Here is a 12,067-nt window from a genome sequence, read left to right on the forward strand (position 1 = left end):
CCTTGTATTGTAAGCACCTGATCAGTTGTATCGTTAAAAATCATCACACCTGATTTAGTTGCGCTAAAACTGAATCCTAGAGCGTCTCCTTCGTCTCCACAGCAATTTACCAAAGTTTGTAAATCTTCCTGGCTATCTGCTAACAGTACAATATCGTCCGCATACATTAAACCCGGGAGTCGCTGCTCAACTACATTTCCGCCTAATCTGTACGATAGATTATAACCCAGATTACTTTCTTCTAGCCTTCTTTCCATATTTATCACGTAAAGCATGAACAGCAGCGGTGATAGAGGGCAACCTTGCCTTAATCCTTTGTGCACCCCTACAGTTGTGGTACTTTTTTTCCCTTCCCATGTAATTTCAACTTCATTATCTCGGTAGATTTCCTGTAGAAAATCAATTACCTCACCACCAATACCTAAATCTTTCAATATGCTCCACAGGAGTTCCCTGTTCACGTTATCGTATGCACCGCTTATGTCTAGAAAGGCTATAAACAGAGGTCTATTTTCCGCCTTAGCTATTTCTAAGCATTGGGTAAGCACGAACAGGCTATCATCTAACCGTCTACCCCTTCTGAACCCATTCTGAAGTTCTCCGAGTATCCTATTCCCTTCTACCCATGACTGCATTTTTAATTTCACCGCCTGCATTGCCAGCCTGTACATAACAGATGTTATCGTAATCGGACGGAAGGATTTTATGTTCTTCTTATCTCCTTTCCCTTTATAAATCAAAATCATTGTTTCCATGCCAGAGCGCCCCTGGTGGTGTATTTTTATTTTACGTGCCTTGCAGGGCTTTTATCTAAGACAAACAAATTGTCTTTGTTGATATAATATAAAACGCAGACAGGTGACAAAATGTTTCTCCATTTATTCACACAATTTGCAGTATATTTACTGTTTGTCCGGTCATCAAGCTCGCGCCAGGTGATGTCATATCCGCTGCTAAAAACCCGCCACTGTGTGGCGACACCATCAGAGCCATGAAGTTGTTTTTGGGGGGACATTAAAATATTAAAAAACGGAATATACGCGGTGTTACCGACGCTAATAACACCATTATAACTCACTGTATGCAATCAACAGGCAAAACAGTTAACTAAGATTGTGTTTCTGGGCCCCTTTAAGGCCCAAGCAGGAGTGGGATAAACATACAGAGAACTCCGACAACCAGCAGAAAACGACGCCAACAGCAGAATTCAGTAGAAGCGGTGTAGTAAATAGGGAGCATGAAAATAAAGCCAGTCTCAACAAACAACACGGTCAAGTACTTGTTCAATGGCGAAAAGCACATTTTCGGATACAAAGACATGAGGGGGTAGGTTGTTCCATTCTGCTATAGTTCGAGGAAAGAAAGAATATTTAAAGTTATTAGTGCGGGCAAACAAAGGAGATATATTATGCGGATTGCAATGCCTTGTTACTCTAATTGTTGAAGGTTTCTTATACAATGAAGGGCCAAGACGGAACTGAAAATAGCAGAGTTTAAAGAGGAATTTAATTCTTGCTAGCTTTCTCCAGTACTCTAAGGGTTTGATGTTGTTGATTCTCATTAATTCAGATATGGAGTCATGTCGACAAGCACGACTTTGAACGTGCCCAAACACAGTATCAAATCTTCGTCTGTTTTAAACTGCTTCTTACTCATTTGAGAAGGTTGATGGCGTAGCCGTTCGTGTTTTTGTTAGCAGCGGCATTTCTGTCTGTACTACGCGTTTTCGTGTTGCCCGGGAAAGACCAACCCAGGCATGTTAAAATTGCTGCAGTGTTAGCGGGATGCTGTGCACATTGCTTTGGCGCAGAGACCAGCGTGTTGAGCAGGGAAATACCGATAATAAAGAACAGTGCCGTTCTCACACAAAGAGGTTGAAAACCATCTTGTGGCGTTGTGAGTATCGTGATAGGAAACACATGGAGCAGTAGCGATTCCGTTTCGTGTCGCTGTTTGCTTCCGGTTCTCACGTGATACATGTGGCCGCGTGTAACGCTGTTAATTTAATGGGCTCTTCACGCACTTATTACTCGTTTAAAAAATCTAATACAAATATATATTCGTCTAATATATTCTTGTACTTGCTGTATGGGTCCCCATAAAGGTGTCGGTTTCAATGAGTGTAAAAGGGACCAATCCGTACAACATGACGCAAACCACATAACTACTTTGACGTCAGCACTTATGACGATCATCAGTTAACGGAACGTCGCAGGAAGACAACCTTAGTTTGACGCAGCACATAACGAACTTGTAGACGTTGTGTATTCGAATACCACCGGCAGCATGTGTTTTTTTTTCTTCTATTTTGTAATCAATTACCGTTTAGCCACAAAATAATTACACTATTTTTTCCTATTGATCAACACCACACGACGAATGAAAAAAAAAACATTCCGGTACGTATTCCTTGGTATTGATGACTGCTGGCTTCCGTTTTTTGTATATCATAACGAGCCCCTGATATCCCTATCCTCGTCTGCTCTGTGGTAAACAAGGGCCTCGGTTCCTGCAGGCTTGTTGTCACAGATTGCATAAGAGGGTTCTCGCACAGTTTCCGCCCTCTACGTTCAATAACGTTCCACGTGACACTTGCGATAATACAGGACGTACTACTTACTCACATACCGTGTCTCATAGTCACACCTCGCTCACGCACTCAGCAGTCACAGCAAACGCTGCCGACCAAAATATCGGCGGAGGTGGACCGAGTTCAAGGAAAAGCGGTAAACGACTCTTCGAGCGTAGCATGCCCGTTAAAATGTGTTACCGGCTCCTAGAACGTTATTCTGAACTCGTGCAAGGCATGAAATGCCGCTCTTTCTTTACCATTTCTTTTTCCTTACGTACGTGTTGAGAATTTTTTTTTGCTTTAAGTTAAAAGCGTGACCCGAGCACAGGAAATAGGTCTATACGAGCGCAGTTTCTGCTGCTGTTGGTCGCCCTTGTCGCTTTAAACATGGAGCAGACGTGTCTAACAGTCACTCATTTCGAAGCTTCTTTCATTTAAAAACATGACAGTGTGAAAGCTACATAGTAGTCGTTCCAGGCACTCTCATTGGCACGTGCAGTGGATTTCGCTTTAAACTGCCTGCCTCTTCCAGCGCTTAAGTCAACAGCGTCAAGCTTCAGAGCCATCGCGATGCCAGATAGAGTCTGAAAGCAGCAGCAGAGCTCAGGAGGAAAGCGTTCCATTCGCAGTGTTCGCCACCGCAGTTGCTCAGGAAAGGCAACCACCCGGACTGGGAGCTGTAGACGTTCCAGGAATAAGGATGACGGCCCGGTCACCGCCGTTCCATCGCGCTCTCTGTCGCCTTTTACGGCGAGCAGACGGAAGCCAAACTTCAATCTGTCGGCTTCCGGCAACGCGCCCCGAATCCAGTTTGACGACGATGAAGAATGCTTCCCCAGGCGTAAGTTCTGATCATGTGGACTATTACTTAGCTAGTTTCTTCGCCAATGTGTGGCACACGCTACACGATGGCTCGCACTACTGATTTTGAAAAATAACGCAAAAATCGCAGCGTTCGACCACTTGAAATCTTTCCAAGCACATTTCACGATTGGTAGTAGCGTTTCCAATTTATCAACGGAGGACAAACGTCTACTTGCGAGCTACAATTCATTGGACAGCATTACTGGACAGCGTCGCAGGCGAGACTCGTAGGGTCCGATCTGAGCCGCGCAGTTATAGTTTTGGGGCCGCGCGGGGCAGCGGGGACGAAGCAACATTCGGCAAGCGTACCTCATCTGTGATTAAAGAACGGCGTATGCACTCTGTGACTGTAGCTTCAATGAACAATTTGACTGCGACTTTGCTGCGGAAAAGATAGGTTTGAAAATTACAAGTTTCCAACATACGAATCCCGAGAGGACAGGGTATTCTTACGAAATTGCTCCTATTCGCAACCGGAAGCTTCCTAGAGTAGAACTTGCATGCGTGGAGGCTTGGTAAAGTTGGTAGTCTATAGGGAACCGAAAAAGGGAAAACTGCGACGACGCACAACGCTGCGCGGCCTTTACCCTCCCTCTCATATTATATCTCATGAGGCTGGAATGAATACTTGTGTGCATTATACGAGTTGTATGTGTCGCGAATGTGTCTCGTGTGAACAAATGTGGGCAGGATAGGAGTTAGATATGTCAATAAATGTGCCTCGTATGTGCACAACATGCTTCATACGTGTTCGTATGTGTCACAGTGTATCTCGCATGTACACACTTGGGCAGCATACGAGTTTCTAAGTTGAGAAAAAACAGCGCTTGCAGACAAAGGACCAGAACAAGAAGGACACACAACTGCGCTGTGTGTCCTTCTTGTTCTGGTCCTTTGTCTGCAAGCGCTGTTTTTTCTCAAGATGAATCCCAACCAACTCGCCCAGCAACACACCTTTCTAAGTTGCACAAAACTTTCACTTCTGAATTCGTATGCGAAACAAACAAGCTCAAACGGGTCACAAATGCCTTCTATGGATTTGTAGGCAGCATACCTCAACTGACACGCTACACACGAGCGCGCGCTTGAGCTCAGAGATGTCTTGCATCAACTGGCATCTGGGAAGCATACAATGGCTTATGAAGTTATAAGTGGCTTGTATAAAGTCGGGCTTTCGTGAAACGCACGAAAAAAAATGCGACTAATAAGTGCCTAACAAATGAGAAACCAAAGATTATAAAAAATACAGGGCGTGTGTCAGAGAATTTTCCTTGTGTTTCTGTTTTTGTGCTGTCCCTTGCTCTAAATACCGGCTAGACAAACTGTCGGTCGTTCGAAGTTTCCAATGTGCTTAGACGCGTGTTCACTAGGAAAGTAAATTTTGCCTTCTCTGCTTGTTGAGTTGTTGTAAATATACGTAGCGAATAGCGCCATGTATTTTCGAGGCACAGCTCCGCGCGTAGCAAAAAAATGCGTTTGCAAAGAAAACACGAGCCAGCACTGTTAAAGTCTTGACATAATGCAATCGTTGTCACAACGCACATCCAGATTCACGCCATCTTTAGTGTCTGCAAGAGCTGCAAGAACACGTCAGGGTAATTCTACGCCTGACAAAGAACACAACATGCGGGAAAATAGCGCTAATCTTCTCATATAGACATAATGGAGCCAGATTTCGTGGTAATCCTATTGCAGTGGCTAGTGCCCTGAGGCGCGGATTTGCATTATTGTGGCTCAAATTCAATGCTGATGACATGTTTTTTCCCTTTTTCTCTTCTTTATTATTTCTCACTTTCCATAATTGTATGGAAGCTACTTTAAAGTTCAATTCTTCATATTTCCAGCCGAGGTTTTCTCTTCGCCCCCCGTCTGCAGGTGGCAGTGTGGCGCAGAGCCGACATGACCAAAAGTGCATGCAAGTTGCACAAAGTAAGGAAAAAATAAAAATACACATGGCAGTAAAAGCAAAACTAAGTACACGAACATAAGGCAAAAATTACAGGGCAAGTGAAGTAAGGCAATACAAAAAAGAATGAAAAAGCTCTCACAACGTTAGGCTGATACTATGAAATTTTAAAAGCTTAATAACTTGAGAAAAAAGCGAAAATATACATGTAAAATAGAATCACGGAGGGGTGATAAAAAGTCGAGAGTATATTTTTGGAAATGAGCAAAATGTTCAAAAGTTTAATACACTCTGTAAGGTGTGCCGTAGCATCTGGTGACCGTAATTTTTTTGAGCATGGTAACTTTCATTTTTCTGTCTTTGTAGTGTTAGAAACATTGTGCCGTAATTTCATTGCTACAAGTTCTTCGAGGTAAGGGTCGTTATATTTCATGGAGGTCTGGTAGCAAGAGACAACCATTGAATCGAAGAGATTTGGTAGTGGGATGGTTCAGTTTTTCAAAAATGGGCTCGGTGTGGGCGTCGTGAACCTCTACTTTCTTTTCCAGCTTGTATATTTTATCTAGGCTGGTAGCAGCAGTAATGCACCCGACTAAGTAACAATATTTTAGTGTAGAAAAAAGAGGCTATGATAAAGTATTAACTTTTTATTTTGGGGGTAAAGGAATCGCAAGCGCGATAACATCCCAACACTTCGAGATAATTTGGAGCAGCTCATCTGAACGTTAGCGTTCCACGACATCATTTCTTGGAATAGAACACCGACAGTTTTCACAATGGACACCATTTCTACGGTGGATGCAGCTAGGCTAAGATTGAAGTTTAGTTTATTGGCTTGTTTTTGGGGTGGAATAGAACTGCTTTCATTTTAGATGCATTTATAATCAAAGATTTTACCATGCTCCAATTTCCAAATACTGTATGTTCATCATTGGCTTCAGATTCGGGCTTAGTCAAACTAGGTCAACGAGCTCATCAAAACATTCCATTTTTTTATTCGTGACGAAAAAATGTTTAGCACAGTGTTTTTTTTTATACCATCAACATCAGCTTGAATGGAGACAGGAATGATGGCGCGTTTTTCCCTTATCTTACTGGGATCCCGAGTGCAAACTTAACCTTAGAGTTTTGTCATACGCTTAGGATACGCTTATTTTCGTCTCAAAACAGGACTGAAGCATCTTCTACATCGTTTCTAACTTCTTCCTGCGTGATGAGAAAATTGCATGAGACACTTAGGCGCCGCCGTAAGGGTATCACATGATAGCGTTAATGGTTTGATGCCCATATTTGCGCAATTGTTCGTTTTCCTATTTACATTCATAGATACCTAGGAGTCCTAATACCACTACTGGCGCAGTGGTTCAGCAGTTAAGGGAGGCGCCTGTGCTTTGCGATGGTAGGTGTTGCCATCGGTGGGGATTGTGCGACTAGTTCTAGCAACCTGTTGCGGGCAATCATTACTTTAACTTCCGCCTGCCACGGTGATGACGCCACAAGGTCACGTGGGGTAGGATGACGTGATAAGGTCCCGTGACCCGCCAATGTTTTTCGATCTTGGCGGGTTGCGCGAGGCGGAGCAGAATCTCAGGTGGTGGTGGTAGTGGTGTGACACTTTTTTTAGAACATCCTTTCTATTAGGCATTCAATACGTCCTGGGCCATGGCGACGAGGGCACGTTGCAGCTTCGAATCCAGGGATGCGAGCCAGATGGGCCATGGTAGGGGTGGGGGGAAAAGGTAGGCGGGAGACTGGAAGGCTGCGTGGCACTGTGTACGGCAGTGTTCTATGTCTGCATATGTGTGTGGACAGTTTGGGCACTGAGGTGTGAAAGTGTACCGGTATAGGTAAAGTTTGGCTGGTGTATGTAGGAGATTAAACTGTTTTCGGCGAAGAATGCGAGCTTCACGGATCGATAAGAATGGGTGTGGTGGCGGTAAATCAGCTAAGTCCAATTTTTGCTGCTTGTATTATTCGTCAACAGTGCGTTTGTAATCCCTGACCGCCTGCTCCGTCGGTAAGAAGTAGGGTGGCCGGGATAGGGTGACCACCTGGGCCACTCTACCCCGGCGGATTTTCGCTCACAATGGCGACGACGATGCAGGATTTTCTACACAACAGGAGCCTTAATCCTGTCGCGTTAAATTGTGTGATACGGAAAATATTATTCCATTTCCGAAACGCTGAAGAAAAGTAGGACCCCCTCTTCTCCCCACGCCCACTGTGTGCTCGTTTGTGTTGGATGCAATGTTACGTGTGCTCTTAACTGCTTGAAGGTGCTTCAGCGCCTGTTCGAGTTCACGCTAATCCGTGTGTGCTCTTTTTTTCTTTCCGCTACCATAAAATCTCCTTCTCAAGCAAAAGAAAGCGATACGACTTTTCCAATGCTTGCTAGATAGCTGCACAGATTCTAAATGTGGCTAGAAAAGAACTTTTTACGACGCTAATCCCTCTTCCTTGTCTGCTGAGTCTGGTGTTTCGTTGTAAAATACAGGGGGCAAAGTTTTCATAGTTGGGTCTCAATATATGAGTAAATAAACAAATATATGTCATCTCTCACTATTCGGACCGAGCAGAACCACGCACACTCCGCGACTGCATCATTGGCAGCGGAGCTGTGGACTCCTGGCTGTCCGGAATGCGCCATCACGAGGAGTCCGACTCTTCAAGTAAGGGTTACGCATTGCAGCACAGTAGCCTAGCTGCCGCACTCGCACAGCCAACCCGTTCAATATCGGGAAGGAGCCTAAGTCCGCCTGAAAGAAATGTTTTCGCTCTGAGCGCTGCTTGAGTATTCGTAATTGATGATTGCAGTGGTATTTCGCGTGCAATAAGGCGTTTAACATGTGGTGTTGATCGACGACACGCACATTACGCGAAGCGGGTTTATTAAGCCCATTTGTTTAATTTAAATAAGTGGCACCCATTGCAGTCAAGTCATGCAGCTGGCTCAGAGTAGCTACGGTAAAGCAAAAGAAACTCATCATAGGTGCGGAGCGATTTGTTCCTACTTTCCCACATGGCAAGTCTATCTGAGCGAGCATGCGCGAAATCAGATAAAACTCTCTTAAATCGTGCTTTCATATTTATGCCTCGCAACCCTTCTGGCAACTACAACACAATAATTGTTCAACATGTCAGGGATGTTCGGAACACTCACAACAAGCCTGAAAAGACGCATTACTAGGCCCTTACCCCCTAAAAGGAAAAAAGCGTTCACAGGTTCCGATATTTTCTAAACTTAACGCTCACCTACATGCTGTAATAGTATTAACAAAAATGTGCATAAAGAAAACAGTAAATGACAGTGAAACGTACAGAAGAGCGAGCATGTAGATACATAATTAAAACACGCGCTAATGAAATTATCCCAGCAGCATGTAGAAGTGCCCCCTGCTTTAAACTTACATGCAACATTACTGAAACCTGTTCACTGTGGGAAAGAATGAAAAATATTAGTGCTAAAAACTTCTGGGGAAGAATTTGCCCTACCGATATCATCTTAGAGCAAGCAGCTTACGTGGGTATCGTCAACGTTCTCATAACGGTGTGGTGACAAGTGGAGCGGACAACACTGATTTCTTATTGTTCTCGATAGGTGTGGCAATCGACAACTTGTAGAGTTTCTTACTGCATGCAACCCGATTGTTTAGGAGAGTGCTTGCGATGCGCTACGCCAAATTGCGCTTACGGGGTCACGTGTGTTCAGGCGATTTTATCAGCCTCGATGAGACATAAAATGTGTGAAACTGGAAATAAATATTAAACTGCCCGCGTGAGACACCAAGCCGAGTTTCTGAATAGATGATGTGCGAGTAATGGATGACAGCTCCACGTAACTAATGATGCATGTAATCGCTTATATGTGCGGGCTCAATCTCGGCCGGTTATATTTAGGAGACGTGCCGGCGCGGAAACATGTGCGCTACACACGGTGTTTCTCGTTAACGAACCAAGAATTTCATAAAAATATGGCAGACACCAGCTGGGTAAAGTTTGTCGTCATGAGACGCTCCTCAGAGTATTTTTAAATTCCGCTGAATAGTTGAAAATTTTCCAAATTCACTTAAGGGTCAAGTGTGTTTCGTACAGTACAAGGGATTAAGAAATTAATTATCTCTTGTTTTCTACCAACGAGTCTCCTGCGTGGCCCTTTTGTCCGGCATTTAAACAACCCACGTTAATTGTTTAAAAGATACACGTGACTGCACTTTTGCGCTACTGCAGTGGAGCGCGGCCAAGCGCATTTTCAACGAACGAAGCGTGCTCGCCGTCTCGAAGGGAGCGGCGCTGTCAGCATAGTCTTGAAAGTCCATCGGCACATTCTGCCGGAACATGGAAAGCGAACGCCATGATCTGCGATAATTCATGGACAGGACATCGAGAACCTTTATTTATTTATTTATTTATTTATTTATTTAACCATACTGCAGGCCAATGCTTTGGCCCTAGCAGGAGGGGCATTTCACAAACAATGCAAAGTAAGAAGGCCACAAAAACAAAAGAAAAATGTCCAGAAATTCAACACTAGTAAGTCTGGCAACAAATGAATACAACGTAAAGGGGCATTAATATAGAAAGAGTGAGAAAATGACATGGTACAGTGCAAGAATACAGTGCAAATCAAGGCGCCTCTACTTGGGAAAAAAAAGACATTCCAGTTCTGATAGAAAGTTGTTCGATTCAAAAATGCTCGGTGGTAGTTTGTTCCATTCATTCACTGTTTTGGGGAAAAACTGTTCTGGTAAGAATTCTGGAAAACTGTTCTGTTCTGGTACAGAGGAAGCTTTTAAGGCGAAAGCCTTTAGTGCCCTATACTGTCGTTAGCAGACGCGTCGGCAGGCGTGTCGACAGACGCGTCGGCAGGAGTGTCGACAGACGCGTCGGCAGCCGTGTCGACAGACGCGTCGGCAGGAGTGTCGACAAACGCGTCGGCAGCCGTGTCGACAGACGCGTCGGCAGATTCGTCCGTCTTTCGGCGTCACTGCTTAAAAGGCTCAAGTTTCCGGCATGAATAAAGGCGCATCTAGTGAATGCATGGGCTTTATAAATGAAATAAAAGGAGTAAAGTCAAGAAAATAAGAAAATAAACAAAAATAAAAACAAAATAAAAATAAGATGTGAAAATAAAAATAAAAACAATAAAATTAAGAAACGGTGCAAAAAATAAAAACTAAATATGAAAATAAAAAAGTAAATAAAAACAAACAGTGGCCAGGAAACGCTTTCGCCTTGCAGCACTTTAGAGAGCCAAAGTGCCCCCTGAATTTTCATTGAACTGTAACATTGACAACCGGAAACGGTAGTCGCCTAGTTCAAGGCAGCCTCCATTTTTATTTTTTCTGTTAGTGTCATTGTGCATTCTGTCAAACTGAGTGGTGGCCGCTCCTGTGGGCACGGTCAGCGCGCACGTACAGTCTTTGTCAAAAATACACAGCCCATGAGGTTTGCTCCCAAGCCGTGTAGCGGGGCTCTTAAGCTTGTTTGACAGTCGTAAGCTTGGGAAGGTTGAGGACTTAAGTTCCTCCCGACTTAGTGAGATTAGCGTCCCTGGGTATGCAAGGGGAGCCACGCTGCAGGGCTCAGAAGCACACCTCTTGGGCTGTGCACTTTTGACAAAAAGTGTACATTTCTTCAAAACGCGGTCGGCTGTTCTGCAAAGCAGTAGTGAATGAACGCAGTCCCTTTGTTTTTGGTTCAGGGTTGTTTGGGGATTAACGTCACAAAGCGTGACCATGGTCACATCTGGATTGGTGGAGGCCGTACTGTATGGCAGTTGAAATCAGTGGGGCCGGCGGAACGCCGTGAGATTTTTTCGAACAGATGGATAAAGCACATAGCACAGCTGTCTCTTGCGTTTTTATTATTTCGTTTGTCTGTGGTTTTGTCCCTCTATTTTTGTATCTCAGATGTTTTGCGTCTGTCTCTAAGTGCTACAAAATTTCAAAGCCACTTCCAGAAACCCAGTGAATGAAGCATAGCCTGACGGCTGGCGACGTATTAACACGATAGCCTTAGAGGACACGTTCGGCGGAAACCGCGATGGTGGGACCACAAAATTCTCGTTATTCGATGGCGATGTGACGTCACAACCACGCGACATAGCGCAGGTTATTGAAGCACCCTACAAAAATCGCAAAGTACAACAATGATGACGTCACGGCGCAGTTCCTCTTTGGCCTACACACTCGTTACGTCATTCCACCGCTATTACGCATGTCCTGTGAAGAAAGAAAGGCAACTGCGCTGAAAAAGAAATTAGTCCAGCCGGGACTCGAACTCCGGGCGCGCTACCCTTAGACCACAAAACAGCTTGAGTTGAGGGCTATAAAGGAGGGTGAACGCCTCGCATCGCAGAGTTTGCTACATTGTAGGCCACATCATAAATTTAATTATGAGGACCTTATTAGCGTCACCAATTCTTGTCGCCAATCAACAAACCTATGCGTCTGAGCAGCTGAAATCTTATTAGCGTGTCGTGGTGGCGCCGGCATGCGGCGGCCAGCGAAAGTACGAGCTGCAGCGGAGCCCTCGGCGCCAAGAAGTGGCACGTGAGGTTCCCGCACGCTATCCATTCACGGCTCATTGGAATTGCCAATGTATTCTCACTTTTCTCTTCATTGATGAATTTTTGAAAAAACGACGTTGAAAGCTGAAGTCGAGACTGGCCAACTCCTCTGTAGTTCAACTGTCCAGAAAAAGTTCCGTGCACACACATATATGTT

At 44.5% G+C, this 12,067-nt stretch overlaps 1 protein-coding gene across 1 annotated transcript in view; it reads left to right on the forward strand.

The window, feature by feature from the left end:
• The window catches only part of LOC149345177 (uncharacterized), a 138,484-nt gene that overhangs the window by 38,202 nt on the left and 88,215 nt on the right, over nt 1-12,067 (forward strand). The window contains exons 4-5 of the mRNA XM_089546486.1: nt 3,217-3,413; nt 7,919-8,011. Of these exons, the coding sequence (XP_089402612.1) occupies nt 3,217-3,413; nt 7,919-8,011 (290 nt within the window). The remainder of the gene's footprint in view (nt 1-3,216; nt 3,414-7,918; nt 8,012-12,067) is intronic.

This window comes from Amblyomma mixtum, chromosome 5, assembly GCF_055824585.1.
Source record: "Amblyomma mixtum isolate Tamu chromosome 5, ASM5582458v1, whole genome shotgun sequence".
In the NCBI taxonomy this organism is placed as follows: domain Eukaryota; kingdom Metazoa; phylum Arthropoda; class Arachnida; order Ixodida; family Ixodidae; genus Amblyomma; species Amblyomma mixtum.